Genomic DNA, 15082 nt, shown 5'->3' with positions numbered 1-15082 from the left:
AGAATTTGTTTACTGTCTGTCTTCCCCTTACCAGAAAGTAAATCCCTAAGAGCAGGGATTTTTTTCCCCTCCTCCCACTACATATTCTCATTGCCTAAAACATCACCTGATATGTAGTGAAGCACCCACTACATTTTTGTTGAATGAATGAATGGATTCCAGTTTGTGGTGAGACCAAGTAGCCCATCTGGATGTGCATTAGAGAAACAAGGGTTGGGACCTCCCTGGCAGTCCAGTGGTTAAGACTTCGCCTTCCAGGGGTTTCCCTGGTGGCTTAGTGGTTGAGAGTCCGCCTGCCAATGCAGGGGACACGGGTTCGTGCCCCGGTCCGGGAAGATCCCACATGCCATGGAGCGGCTGGGCCCGTGAGCCATGGCCACTGAGGCTGCGCGTCCGGAACCTGTGCTCCGCAACGGGAGAGGCCACAACAGTGAGAGGCCCGCGTACTGCCAAAAAAAAAAAAAAAGTCTTCGCTTTCCAATGCCGGGGGTGCAGGTTCAATCCCTGGTCGGGGAGGTAAGAATCCACATGCCTTGCGGTCAAAAAACCAAAACATAAAACAGAAGCAATATTGTAACAAATTCAATAAAGACTTTAAAAATGGTCCACATCCAAAAAAAAAAAAATCTTGAAAAAAAAAAAAGAAAAATAAGGGTGGATTGTTTCCAGGTGGATTGTATCTGTAATTTAACTTTGGCACCATTGATGTAAAAGCCATCTTTGCCTTGCGTTTTCCTATGTCTTCTCTATAGGTTCTTTCCTATGCAACTCTCTAAATAGAGTGTGGAGGGAAGCCTTTCCAGCCTGGCAGGAGTTCACGTATTCAGTATGTGTTGTCCCAGGTATCTTGCCATGCTGTGCCCAGGGGTATTCCATAGTTCCTACGCTATGCTGGTTCACTTCAGGTATAGTTTAGTGACTATTCCAGTATCTTCATTCTATCTGATTAGTCCTTCCCTTTCTCATTTCACTTGTGATTCTTTCTTCATTGTTCTTGATCTTCTTACCTTGAAATTTCTTCTGCCCCTCCAACGTTTCATTAGTGTCTCTTCTAATAGCTTTTCAGAGTCCTTAAATATAATTCGGTATTTTTCCATGTCTTAAAGTTGTTACATATTTAAGTTTAAAAAAGCTAAAAAACGTATTATATTCTTTAGTTGAATGAATACTCAGGAATGTGTCCAGATTTTAGAATTAATGTTCTTTAGTAAATTCGAAATAGGTGACTGGTGAGGGTTGTAGGAGGTCTAAACATAATTTTGAACAGGTAAAGAAAATAAACACTGAGAAATCCACACAGTTCTCATAAACAGTCACTGCCCACTCCTGTCATTGTCGACACTTGTAAATGAACAAGGTGGTTTTTATGGGCTGTCTGGATGTGTCTGCATTCATTGGCCCCTGAGATCTCCACACGTAGTTCAACCATGGGGAAACAGACGTAAACATTTTGAGTCTAAAAAGTGCGTGAGCAATGTTAAGACTAGATTTTTTTCACTTACAGACTCATTCTCTGTTACCTCAGACTCTATATTTGCTCTGTGCCCTTCTACCACGAAGAACCCAGCCTTTGTACTCAGACGTGATTTGACTCTAGCTTGACTTCTTATGGATCGAGTCTCATTTCCCACTATCCGCCTTTGAAAATGGGGTTGATAGATCCACCCCTCAAGGTCCTTGTGAGAATCGCATGCCTAGCACTGTGTCTTGGTGCTTAATAGACGCTTTTGTTATAATTGTAATCATAGCTTAGATATAATATTTAACATGGAAACTTCCAAGCATGGACAAAAGTGGAGACAATAGCTTATTGAATCTCAAAGTGCCCGGCTTCAATAATTATCCACCCATGCTGATCTTTCATATACACACCCCATGTCCCCCCGAGATTATCTTGAAACAAATCACAGATATGATGTTATTCATCCATAAATATTAGAATGTGTATCGCTGAAGGATATTCTCTTAAAAGAATAACCCTAAAACATTATCAGAACTAATAATTCCTAAATATTATCAAAGATCCAGTTAGTATTCAAATTTTAACTGCTGTGAAATCAGTATCCAAATAAGGTCCCTTTATATTTATTATACCTCTTAATATAACCAGTATCCAAGTAAGGTCCGTTTATATTTATTATACCTCTTAATATTTTACTGGAAAAAATAATTAAAGCGTGGGAAGAGATTTTGCTGCAAGAATATCCCTTGCAGTGTTGTTTAGAATGGAGAAAATGTAAACTAAGTTAATCAGAGGAGATGGGAATTGGCTCCAAAGAAATAGAACATATTTAAATTTAAAACAATACTGTAGGGAATTCCCTGGTGGTCCAGTGGTTAGGACTTGGTGCTTTCACTACCGTAGGCCCAGGTTCAATCCCTGGTCAGGGAACTAAGAGCGGTGTGGCCAAAAAAAACCCCAAAAAACAACTGTAGAAAGACTATGTAATGAACAGAAAACGTATTGGTAAGTGAAAGAAGCAAGTTATAAAACAGTATTTATACTTTCTATTTTTGCTAATAAAGTATATATCATATACACCTATTTCTGAATGGTGAGGGAACCAGCAATTTTAATTCTCTCAAATTTTAGAATTAATTCTTCTCGTCTTTCTACAATGATCATGTATGGCTTGTGTAATAAAAAGTTATTTTAAAAAAAATGCCTCCAAAGTGCATCTTGGCAGTTGTTTGGTTTCATCCGGAGTTATATTTGGCTTATCGTGCTTTCTTCTTACCATGTGTTTTCTCATGTGATCTGCAGAGAAGTCCTCTGAGGCAAGAGGAGGCAGGAGCTCTGAGAGGGTTTGTGTCTTCCCTTGACACTAGCGCCCAGCTCCACGAAAGTGCATTCAGATAGCGACTGTTCTCTGCTTGGGACACATGATCTCATGCGGTCTCTGTGTGCCATCCTGTGAAGGTGGGAGGCGGGGGTGTGCTGAGACTAGTCTTCCTTTACAGATGGGGAAACCGAGTTGCTGTCCTCAGGTGGGTTGTAGGGCCAGGTGTTGGTCCAGATGTCTGATGCTGGCCATGACCATGAGATGACACGGTGCATCTCTTTGGAGTTTCAACTTCTCAGTGTAGGTGTGTGAGGAGCGGGACCTACTCATGTTTGGCCAAGGGAGGGCTTAACCCTGCCACGGTGTAACACCCCACACCGCATTGTGAGGTTCAGGATCTGACCAAACTTGCCCGGGTTCTCCGTGCCCATTTAGGGTAGGATTGGCTTCTGCTGTCTTTGCTTTCTGTGAACTGTTCACTTTCTGTCCACTGTCACCTCCTCTAACCTTTGCTGCCGATGTCTGCAGCCTCTGAGTCCCTCTCAGGGAGGGACTCCCCTACACTCAGCTCAGGCCTCCTACGGCTCTCTGAGGCCCTCACCCAGGGCCTGCCTGCTGTGTCTGCTGTGTCTGCACCAAGACCTCCCCACCTTCCACCACGCTGCTGCTTCCGCCTTCTCCTCTTGGCTGTGCTCCCCCTGCTCTCTGGAGCTGGTCCTCACTCCTTATGTGCATCCATATCTGTACCCTCAATTTAGCTGTATACGCCTTGTTCTCTAACTGGGTCTCTAAATGCCCATCTTTTCTCCCCTAAAAGACAGAGGGCTCTTTGCAGGCAGGCACGGTCCATAATGATGGCGATGATAACAGCTCTGATGCATGACTGGGCACATCTGGTAGATCAGCCAGAGCTTTGAGATGTATGGTGTGATTTCTCATTCAGTGATGACAACAAACCTGTGTTATTATCCCACTTGATAGATGGAGAAACTGAAGCTCTGAGAGGTTGAGTAACTTGTCCAAGGTCACCCAGCTAGAAAATGACAGAGCAAGAATTTTGACCGTATCTGTCTGACTGCAGAGTCTGTGCTTTTCCACACTGTACATACTCCTTGTCACTGTTGTTTGCTTGACTCAGATTTCCTTGAGTGTTATTCATGGTGGCATCCTCAGGGTCCTCATTTCGGGTGGCAGAAAAGCTTCCTGTTGTTAAGACAGCAGATAGGAATCCCTCTGGTCAAGGTATTCAGGGCTTGGCTTCTCCGAGCCCAGGTGGTTGGCTGGGCTGAGAACACGCCAAGCTCCGTGTGTCCCTCCCACCCCCACTTTCTTGCCTCTGCTCTTCTTTCACTGCCCCACAACTTCTTTCTCTTGTTTTTTTTATCTCCCCTGGGGAACTTAAGTAGCCAGACATTCTCCCTTGACGATCAGGGGGCCCTGGAGCTGCAGGTCTGATATCTCTTGACCGAGTTGGTAAGAAAATGGAGCCACAGATCAGCCAAAGGCCCCGAGGAGAGAATCCAGACTGTAGACAGAACCCCCCTCCTGCCCGCCTGCAGATCACATACCCCATGTGAACCCTTCCCCTTCACAGCCCCCCTCCCTATCTGCCAATCAGAATCCTTGCTTTGGAGCTCCTGAGCCCTTAGGCGAAGCCCCACCCCTCTCCCAGCAGCCTGAAGTTTAGGGGCTGCCTTCAAGTGAGAGATTTCCAAGCAGGGGTGCGCTGGAGGGACTTCTTCTGAGGGCAGCTTGTCCTGGAAGAATGGGGGAAAGGTGAGCACTGCCACTGTCTCCAAGGACATCAGTGTAGCTCCCTGGGAGACCCTCTGCCCTTTCCCCCTCCCACCAGCCCAGGCGAGCAGGGACCAAGCTTGCTTATTGTCACCTGACGCTGGGCAGCCACTGATCCCATTGGTGGAGCCAGATTCGGTCTGGCTCTTTCGTTCTTTCTCGCCTTCTCTGCCTCTCTCTCCTCCACGCCGCCGCTTTGATTTCGCTCTTGTTTCTCTCCTGGCGCTCGGCTGCGAACATCGCCTCTCGGGGGGCAGCAGCGTTGTGCTGCAGAGCCAGGAAGGAGCTGCCTGCGGGGCATGGAAGAAGCCTCCTTGGCAGCTGAGAGAGGAGCCAGGGGAGCGAGAGAGCGCTGCTGCCTTTGACCCAGGCGTCCGGCCGCTGCCCCTCAGCCTGGGGAGACTGTCCACGCAGAGGTCTCTCCCCTCCCTCCCTTCCAGATCTTCCTCTGCAGAGCCCAGTGGAGCCAGGTGAGTGTCCTTCCTCCCCAGAGGATCGATCCTGCTGTCAATCCCGAGAGGGACTCAGGTGGCCAGGGACTAGGAGCTGGGGGCGCCAGGGTCCTGCCACTGCCCGAGGTGCCCACCTGGATAGCCGGGGCTGACGACCTTGTCCCCTTTCCCCCAGGCCCTTGGCAGAGGGGTTCACAGCTGGATCCAGTCCCTGGGGCACCACAGTCAGCCCGTGACCATTCTGCTGCAGTGAGCGATGCCAACGGGGACAGCGGGGTGGGGGGATGCGTCCCCTCTGGCGTGTGGTGGCTGTTCTGAATGGGCATGGGCCGGGGGTATCGGTGTGTTCAGCACGAGTGCCTGCTTGCCGGGGAAGTAGAGGCTTGCTTGCGTACATAGTTCTGTCTGCCTGCACTTATGCTCACGTGTGGCGGGTCTGGGAACATACATGTACATGTGAGGTCCATGGGGGGGATCAGTTATCTAAGCAGCCTGGGGGCTGTGTGGGCGGGGGTTGGTGTGAGGCAGTTTATTTATGGGGTGGACATCTCACTTGTCACGCGTGTGGGAGTGCATTTTGTTGGGGGGCTGACTGCATGCAACCAGAGGGTTTCTACGTGGGGAGGCGCAACTCCAGAGCAGAAGGGGGATGGAGGTGGGGAGAGCGGGCAGAAGCCTCTGTCCGTGGGCAGGCCTGCGTGCGTAGGTGCGCAAACCTGTTGGCATGTGAAGGATCAGGGCTGGCGGAGCCTGGCGGAGACAAACACGTTTTCAAAGTCTGTGGCTTTGAGCCTGGAGAAGCAGTGAGAGAGGACGCCAGAATATGGGCAGAGGTTGACGTGTGTGCGAATGCACATGTGTGTGCAAGCAGGCGGAGGGGTGGCGTGCCTCTGTGGAGGCGGCACGCATGCATGTTGGTGCCTGTGGCCTCCTTTCTTCCCCAAATATGGCTTGTGGGAAGGCGTGTGTGCCTACGTGTGTGTGTGAGAGCCTGTGGACGTGAACGTGCGTGGGTCTGTGTGGAGGTGGCAGCTTGTGGAGGGACAACTGTGGGACATTCTTAGAACGTGGAAGGTGGCGGAGGGTACCTGAGTGCGTAGGTGAGTGTGTGGGACGAGGATGTCTGAGGAGGCGTGTGCAGCCCTGTGTGGCAGGTGTGGGTGGGCATACCCAGTGCATCTGTGTGCGTGCGTGCCTGCCTGTGTGTGGGTGTGTAAATGCTCGTCTTGGGGTGGATTACACGGGACCGTGGGTGTTTCTCAGGTGCTGTCTCAGCCTGTCCCTCAAACCCTGCCCTTCTCCATCATGGGGGCTTGGAGACCCGGGTGCACGCCCATCCTTGGTCCACTCGGCTTCATTGTTCTCCCAGTGTCACTCACTGCCTCCCCCCAAGCTAGCATGGGGGAGTGACCTGAGCTCTCCTAGAACTGGAGAGAAGAAAGGAGGAGCCAGGTCCTGGAGACCCCTGCCACCAAACACGGCTGCCCCTGCTGCCCCTGCCTCTGGGAAGACGCTGAGGAGAGGAGCATAGGGACAGGAATAGGTGTCCACCCACAGGCTAGGTGTAGACTGCGTCCCATGTGGGTGGGAGGTGGCCGCTCAGGCCCTCTGGGGTGGCTGTGTGTCTGTGTTGGTGTGCGTGGGTGCATGTGTGTGTGTGGGTGCATGTGGGGGGCACACATGTGTCTCCCGGGGGGAGATCCTCACTGGGAGCCCAAGGGATGGCAACTCCCCCCTGCTCTACACCTGTCCCCAGGAATTACCAGCTGGTTTATTATCATACAGTTGTTTCTAGACACTGATCCCATTCTGTTTGATTTCGGGGTGGCCCTGGTAGCACCCCTGTGCTTATTCACCATAGGATTCCCCATACGCGAAGCCACTGGCATTTGGCTGAACTTCACAACAGGCAGGCACACGCTTTAGGGTGGGAAGCTAAGATGAAACAAGGATTCAGGTGACATCCTGGGACAGGTGAGGGCCATCACCCATATCCTTCGCCCTGTGCCTGCCGCCCAGGCAGCCCAGGGGTTAATTTAGAGGTGTCAGTCCCCGGAGCAGGCTTAATTGACAGGAAGGTGTGGGTTGGACCTTCTGGGAGCTATAAATAGAAGTACCTGCTTTCGAAGGCACAAGGTACGCTCACCCTTAGCGCCTGGGTGAGGAAGAGGGGAGGGGGAGAAAAGGAGATGACACTCCAGAAATCTGAGGTGTGCTGGGCTGGGCTTGAGGCAGGCATGAGCTCGATGGGGTAACGAGCACATGCCCCAGGACAGAGTCCAACCACATTCATGTTCTTGTCCCAGAGACAGTCACTCCCCCTTCCTCTCACTCCCCACCCTGTTCTCCGGAGCTCCCGTGAGCCAGGCCAAAGTCAAGGCCAGAGTCAGCTCATCCTAGCTAAAGCACAGTTGAGAGTAATGGTGGTGCGGTCCTTTCACACCTGGAACAGCAGCCAGGGGTAGAAGCAAAGGAGTGAGAGAGGGAGGTGAGAGAAAAAGCAATTCCTTGAAAGGGAAGGATGGAAGGAGGAAAAATAAATAGCGGTAAAACCACGTGCACCTGTGCACACACACTCCACATGTGTCACACACACACACACACACACACAAGGGGACACAACCTAAGCTTCATGATAAAGAGCTTGGGCCCTGGAATCAGACAGACCTGAGTTCAAATCATTTTGCAGCTGTGTGACCTTTGACCTCTTAGTACCACCCCCCCACCCCACCGACCTCAGCTACTTCATCTGTAAAATGGGGATAATAATAGTACCTACCTATTGTGAGGCTGGCATGAGATGATGTTTGTGAAACTATTAGCACGTAGTTGGCCTGCAAGAGATGTAAAGGTAAAAACTAGTAATTTAAGAGTCAAGCGACAGAGGATCTGCTGAAAGAAAAAGAACGAGAGTTGAAATGTTACAGGTGGAAGAGAACCGTGGCCGTGCTGGACGTCCCCTCCCACCGCCAGTGGATTCACGTCATCTCGGTGGCACTCGTACCCCCAGCCCCGAGTTGTGGTAGCCCTTGCTGAGTCACCCCCAGGGAGGAGGGGGCCTGAACCCGAGAGCCCTGGCATCCTGGGCCTCTTGGCTGCCAGCGCCCCCTGCCGGCCTCACCCTCACACCCTGCTCCCGGCGGGGGCTTCCTGCCGCTCCTCCACCGCCTGGCACTGCTCTCTCCACCCCACCCCTTTCTCTTTTCACGCCTGCTGGCTGAGGGCCCCCCTCCTTGGCTCCATCTGCTGCAAATCTGTCCCGCCCCACGTTTGAAGCATTCCCACTGCCTCCGCCACCTGTCAGGTGCCATCTGCTCTGCAGACACCTCCCAGGAGAGCCAAGAGCCCCTGAGGGGGCCACCCCAGCCCACCTTCGGCCCCACCCCTCCAGTCCTCCTCGTGCTATCTTCCCATCAGATCTGATGAGGCAGGTGCAATCGATGGCTCCTCAAGGTTCCACTTTGCAAGTGATGTTGGGAGCAAGACATTCTAGAAGATTCCGTGGCGGGGAGGGAGGTGCTGAGTCTTCCTCTCTCCTCAGTCCACACAGAAGCCAAACCAGTGGGGAGCATGGAGCTGCTGTCCACGCCCCACAGCATCGAGGTCAGCAACATCACCTGTGACTCCTTTCGTATCTCCTGGGCCATGGAAAACAGTGACCTGGAGAGGGTCACCCACTACTTCATTGACCTGAACAAGAAAGAGAATAAGAACTCCAACAAGTTCAAGCATCGGGTGAGTGCAGGGTGCCCAGAGCGCCTCCTCCGAGCCCCTGCTCTTGAAGGGGGCAGGATAACAGAACACCTAGAGGGGACAGTTGGGAGTCAGAGAGGCCCGACTCCAGTCCAGCTCTTACTGTGTAAGTTACTGTGGGAAAGTTGTTTAACCTCTCTCCTCCACTGGTAAAAAGGGAATAATAATAATGCCAGCTTGGGAGAGGCTTCATTGCGGTAATTGTCTGTGTGGTATTTGGCTTCGGCCCAGCACACAGCAGACACCATCATCAGCATCATGGCTGGACCTTCACATGGGGTGGGAAAACCCAGGGTGTGGCCTCAGACGTGACACCTGGGGGTGGCGTATCAGGGGTCCGACAAAGCCCCCGACTGAGAAAGCAGCCTTATTGTTGACCGGGTGGGCAACGTGGGCCACGAACAGTGTTGTGCCCCTTTGCTTGGTCCTCAGGCCCCTGTGATCCTCTTCTGTCCCCGACCCTCTGGCCTATTCTTTGCTGGGTTTAGAAGAGGGATGGCGAATCCTGCACTGGCTGGGATGTCCTTTCCCTGGGTTGGAGCCGACGTGGGGGCGGGTGGGAGGAAGGCTCCCATCTTCTCAAGCTGGCAGAGAGGCAGGGGGAAGAGTGAGGTGGGAAGGAGCTGGTTCCCACGACGACCGCATCGTGTGGGTTACTCGCCCTCTCTCTCTTTGGAACTGGTTCTCCAATCTGGGTGTCTTTTGGCAGGCCAGTTGCCACGGTGACGTGACTGTTCAACACCACCCCCTTAACCCTCCCCCCCAAAGAAGAAGGCATATTTTCCCTTCCTCCCTGGCTTCTCAGCATTTGCCGTTGCCGTGGAGACAGCTCTGCAGTGTGCAGAGCTCTCGAAGTCTCCCTCGGAAAAGAAGGTCTCGCCGCCCTCAACTTTGCGGGCCTCCACCCCAGTGGTCTTTCTCCTCAGTTCCCAAGAGAACGGGCATCGGGGGTTAAGGGGGTGGAGGCCAGGGAGTGTCTGTATGGCCTTCCCAATGGCCACTGCTTGCTTCTGCGGGAAAATGGTGGCCAGGGCACCGAGCCATTGAATCCTTGAGGCTCTGGCTGTCCTCAGCAGGAAGGCGGCCATCTGGGGGAGTGAGAGGTCTGGGGGAATGCCAAGAGTGGACGTGACCCCCAATCTGACTCTCGGCTCTCTGTCCACGCCCCATGTCTCAGGATGTCCCCACCAAGCTCGTGGCCAAGGCCGTGCCGCTGCCCATGACGGTGAGAGGCCACTGGTTCCTGAGCCCCCGCACGGAGTACAGTGTGGCAGTGCAGACCGCCGTGAAGCAGAGTGACGGGGAGTACCTCGTGTCTGGCTGGAGCGAGACAGTCGAGTTCTGCACTGGGGGTGAGGCCCTGCTGTCGGGCTGCTTTGGCACATCTGGTTTAGTGACGGTCAGGAGGGGACTTCCTCTTAACCCGGCATGCACTTAGGAACACGTGCTGTACGCAGGCACCATGCTTCGGTCAACAGGGAGGCACCCATGGATGAGACCCACCCGTGCCCCCCCAGAGCCTGCAGTCTGATGCAGGAGGCAGATGCGAGCACTGCTAATTATGTTGACAATACCTCTTCCAGAAAGGGATGGAGTTACTTTTCTGGCTTGGGGCAAGCATAAGTGGGGGAAAATACACATAACATAAATTTACCATCTTCACCATTTTTCAGTCCAGCAGCGTTAAGTACATTCACATTGGTGTGCAATCCATCTCCAAAACTTTTTCATCTTCCCAAACGGAAACTCTATGCCCCTTAAACAACAACTTCCCGTTCCCCTCTCATTCCACACCCTGGCAACCACCCTTCCACTTTCTGTCTCTGTAAATTTGACTACTCTCGGTACCACATGCAAGGAGAATCACACAGTATTCGCCCTTCTGTGATTGGCTTATTCATTTAGCATACTGTCCTCAAGGTTCATCCATGTTACAGCATGTGTCAGAATTTCTTTCCTTTTTAAGGCTGAATAACACCCCATTGTGTGGATGGACCATGTTTTGTTTATTGATCATTGGTTGATGGACAATTTGTAGGACAATCACATTTTGTTTGTCTTGAGCCTCCACGTAGGCTGGGAAAACCATCCCACAAACTAACCTATTAGCTTGCAAATTCCAACATGAACAAATACTGGGCTTCTGCATACTTGCTCACTGATGACCCAGGATCAGCCCCATGATATTCCATTCTTTTGGTGCCCACGGTGAGAACTGCTCCAGATCTCCCTCTGTCACAAGGAAGGGGCATGAACATCCTTAGCCCCAGGCCTTGGAGGCTGCTGACTCCAACCTCTGCCAAAGTCTGTGCCCCAAGTCTCCTTGACCTGCCTTTCTCTTTTGAGTGGTGTTTTTTTCTTAGCTCAGCTGCAAAACGCTGCTCTCTGGAGGTGCTCCTGCACCTTGCAGGGAAAGCCTCTTGGTTTACCCCAGAACACTACATGTAGTGGGAGGTCATTCAAACTGGGGAGCTGGGGATGGCTGCAGTTCAGTTCCTCCTCCTTTTGTCAAACCCAGCACCCTGGCCAGGGCTGCATCAGCAAGGAGGAAAGGGCACCTCTTCCTACTTTGTGCAAAGGCACTGTCTAGGCTAGCAGCAGCCCTGACTGGGCTCCACGGCCCCAGCCTCTGGCCCTGGCCCAGGGAGTCCAATTTGACTATGCTGTTTCCAACCTTCCTCCTTTCTCATGGGATGCCCCAGACCCTGGTCTGCCTAAATATTCACCTTGGTTCTCTGCAGTTTCCTCCTGACTCTCCACCTGAAATTACAACTGGCTTCCATGCGGTGGTGTGGGCAGCCTCCTACCTGGTGGATTTGAGGGGCTCTCCCCAAAGGACCTCAGATTGTCTCCTCTCAGTCTTTTGCCTCTTGGTCCTCTTTTCACACGAGGATGGTCTGGGATCATCGCCTCTGGTGCCCTCGCTGTACATGACTGTATAACTGGGCAGCCCTCTGCCCTTTTCTGATGCAGAGCCCTGAGCCTCTGGCAATAGGGCCCAGAGGTGACAAGGACAGACAGCATCCAGCTGCTCATGTTCCCAGCCAGGCCAGGTGGTCCGCTCCTAACTGGTCCAAGGTGCTGTGACTGTCTGGTCTCCCCTGCGCCCTGACGACAGAGGTGGGCCGGCGTTCACGGTACGCAGTGGGTGATCTGTGGGGCAGGCTGCGATCCCCTGCTTGGCCCTCGACTGACCCACCTGGACTCTTTCAGATTATGCCAAGGAGCACCTGGCCCAGTTGCAGGAGAAGGCCGAGCAGATCGCAGGCCGCATGCTCCGCTTCTCCGTCTTCTACCGCAACCATCACAAGGAGTACTTCCAGCACGCCAGGTACGGCCGGGTCTCTCCTTCCTGCCCTGGATCTGGCCGGCGCCCCCACCGTCTGACGTCACCCCCACCCCTGTTAGTTGCCAGACCCTCCTCTGGAGTCCTCACCACGCCCATAACCCAGGCTGGATCTGGGGGGGATGTTAGGCTCCAGGGAAGGAGAGGGCTCTCAGGATGGGGCTGCCTGGGGGCACCACGCTAACAGTCATGAGTGGACGAGGTCCTGGCTTTGATCCTCCTTTCGGAGAGTTCCTTTCACTGGGTTCTAGGGCTGCAGGTCAGCTGTCCCTCCAATTCAGGCCCTGGGTCCCAAGGGAGGTGGTGAGGGGAATACAGAATGAGAGGATTCTCTGTACGAAGAGTTGTGGTCTTCACACTGCGTGCTGGGAAACCTGGAGGCTCCGGGGAAGGACCTCAGGGCGCCCTTTAAGGTGGTGCCGAGGGACTGGAGAGGAAATCAGAGGATGAGGCTTGCTGAGCCCTGCACCTGTCACCCAACCAGAGAGGCTTCAATTTTTTTTTAAAAATAAATTTATTTATTTATTTATTTATATTTTATTTTTGGCTGCGTTGGGTCTTCGTCACTGTGCGTGGGCTTTCTCTAGCTGCGGCGAGCGGGGGCTACTCTTTGTTGTGGTGCGCAGGCTTCTCATCGCAGTGGCCTCTTTTGTTGCAGAGCACGGGGTCTAGGCACACGGGCTTCAGTAGTTGTGGCACGCAGGCTCAGTAGTTGTGGCTCGTGGGCTCTAGAGCACAGGCTCAGTAGTTGTGGCGCACGGGCTTAGTTGCTCCGCGGCATGTGGGATCTTCCCGGACCAGGGCTCGAACCCGTGTCCCCTGCATTGGCAGGCGGATTCTTAACCACTTTGCCACCAGGGAAGCCTGAGGCTTCAATTTAACTGCCTCTGGCCTGCGTGTGTATAATTTCCTTTGGGGATAAAAGAGAGGGGTTCTGCTTGAATGTTCGAAACATTTCAAAAATGTTTGAAAATTGGTGACCCCATCCAACACCCTCAGCCTACAAATGGGGAGCCTGAGGCCCAGAGGGCCAGCAGAACCAGGCAGGAGTGAGGCTGGACCAGGGGCTGCCCATCCTCACCATGCTGGCTGCTAGTGCTCCAAGTCCTCGTCCTTCTAAGGGGGCCAGGGCAAGCTGCCCCTGTTACTGTCTTCATCACTGCAGTCAGCTCGGGCGGGGCGTTTTGACCTGACCCTGGGGAGGGGTTCTTTGGTGTTTGTACGAAAGAAGAGAGGCAGTAGGTGAGTGGTGAGGACAACGGCCAGTTGGGCTCCTCTATCAGCAAGCAAGGGAGAGACAGAGAGCACCCATAGGTGCCAGAATATAAAGATGAATAGGGACCTCCCTGGTGGTCCAGTGGTTAAGACTTTGTGCTACCACTGCTGGGGGCATGGGTTCGATCCCTGGTCAGGGAACTAAGATCCTGCATGCCGTGGGGCTCAGGAAAAAAATAAAAAGATGAATAAAGGCATAGTCCCCCCCCTCTCGCAAACCTCAGAGTCTATCAGGGGAAGTACAGACAGAAGGAATATAATAAGTATGTGTGATTGCTGAGTAAAGTTCAGTGTCCTGCGCATAGTAGGCAGTCGAAATTTTGTTGAATGTAAGTGCTTGCTGTTCCTGGAAGGTTCTGGAGAGGAGGGGACACCTGAGGGATGATTAGAAGTTTGCCAGGTGGAAAAATGTGGGAGGGGCAGCCCAGGCAGCGGGAAGAGCACTGCAAAGGCACAGAGGCAGGAAAGACCTGGGGTGGGGTTCCCGCTGGAGGATGTTACCTGTTAACCTGTGCGTTTGGGGGTGTTGGGAGATGGGGCCCGAAAGACCAGATCTTTATGGTGTTGCTTTTTGTGCAAGTCCCATCAAAGGGCTGTAAGCTGGGGAGTGGCGCGTTCAGATCTCTCCTCCGTGAAGAAGTGGGCTGGATCAGCCTGTCTCCAGGGCCCTCCCTTCTCTTGCATCCTGGAATGTTCTATTTGTGACTGGTGGAGGCGGTAGCTGGTGGGAGAGCTGGGAGCTGGGCTGACACCCTCCTCGGTCACACATAGCAGCCAAGCCTCAGTCCAGCTAACCAATGGCGTTTTCTCTTCCCCTGGGCCTTTCCCCGCGCCCGGGGTGGGCAGGACCCACTGCGGGAACATGCTGCAGCCCTACCTGAAGGACAACAGTGGCAGCCATGGCTCCCCGACCAGCGGCATGCTCCACGGGGTCTTCTTCAGCTGCAACACGGAGTTCAACACAGGCCAGCCCCCACAGGACTCCCCCTACGGCCGCTGGCGCTTCCAGATCCCTGCCCAGCGCCTTTTCAACCCCAGCACCAACCTCTACTTTGCGGACTTCTACTGTATGTACACGGCCTACCACTATGCCATCCTGGTGCTGGCCCCCAAGGGTTCCCTGGGGGATCGCTTCTGCCGTGACCGCCTGCCCCTCCTGGACATTGCCTGCAACAAGTTCCTGACCTGCAGCGTGGAGGATGGGGAGCTGGTCTTCCGCCACGCCCAGGACCTCATCCTGGAGATCATCTACACCGAGCCTGTCGACCTGTCCCTGGGCACCCTGGGGGAGATCAGCGGGCACCAGCTCATGAGCCTGTCCACTGCTGACGCCAAGAAAGACCCCAGCTGCAAGACCTGCAACATCAGCGTGGGCCGCTAGGGACTTCTGGGGAGCTGGGGGGCCAGGGAGAGCTGGCAGGCAGGGTGGTGATGGGTGGCATAGGTGCAGGGAGCTGGCTTTCTCTCCCCTGCCGCCCTGCTCCGTCCATGCCATCCATCTCCCTCTTCCCTTCCCTTCCCTTCCCCAGGGCACTGGAGGCAACGGAGGGTGGTCCCTTGGTAGGCATGGCCCACCCATGCCTGGTGGGGTTGGGAAGGCTTCTTAGCCTCAGCAGGTTGGTGGGGAGTTGGGGGGGGCGGGTGGATTTCTAGAGACTTCCCCTTTCCTCTGGTTTCCT

At 53.5% G+C, this 15082-nt stretch overlaps 1 protein-coding gene across 1 annotated transcript; it reads left to right on the top strand.

The window, feature by feature from the left end:
* Positions 1–8587: 8587 nt before the first annotated feature.
* On the top strand, positions 8588–14784 carry PHYHIP (phytanoyl-CoA 2-hydroxylase interacting protein; the record flags this gene model as incomplete). Its single annotated transcript, XM_082616365.1, has 4 exons — positions 8588–8764; positions 9960–10134; positions 11996–12113; positions 14250–14784. The coding sequence occupies exons 1-4, from the start codon at positions 8600–8602 to the stop codon at positions 14782–14784; spliced, it is 993 nt and encodes a 330-aa protein (XP_082472491.1). The 5' UTR covers positions 8588–8599.
* Between the last annotated feature and the right edge of the window lie 298 nt (positions 14785–15082).

Source organism: Mesoplodon mirus, assembly GCF_964341445.2.
Source record: "Mesoplodon mirus genome assembly, chromosome: 1".
Taxonomy (NCBI): domain Eukaryota; kingdom Metazoa; phylum Chordata; class Mammalia; order Artiodactyla; family Ziphiidae; genus Mesoplodon; species Mesoplodon mirus.
This window is presented reverse-complemented; position numbering and strand designations above follow the sequence as displayed.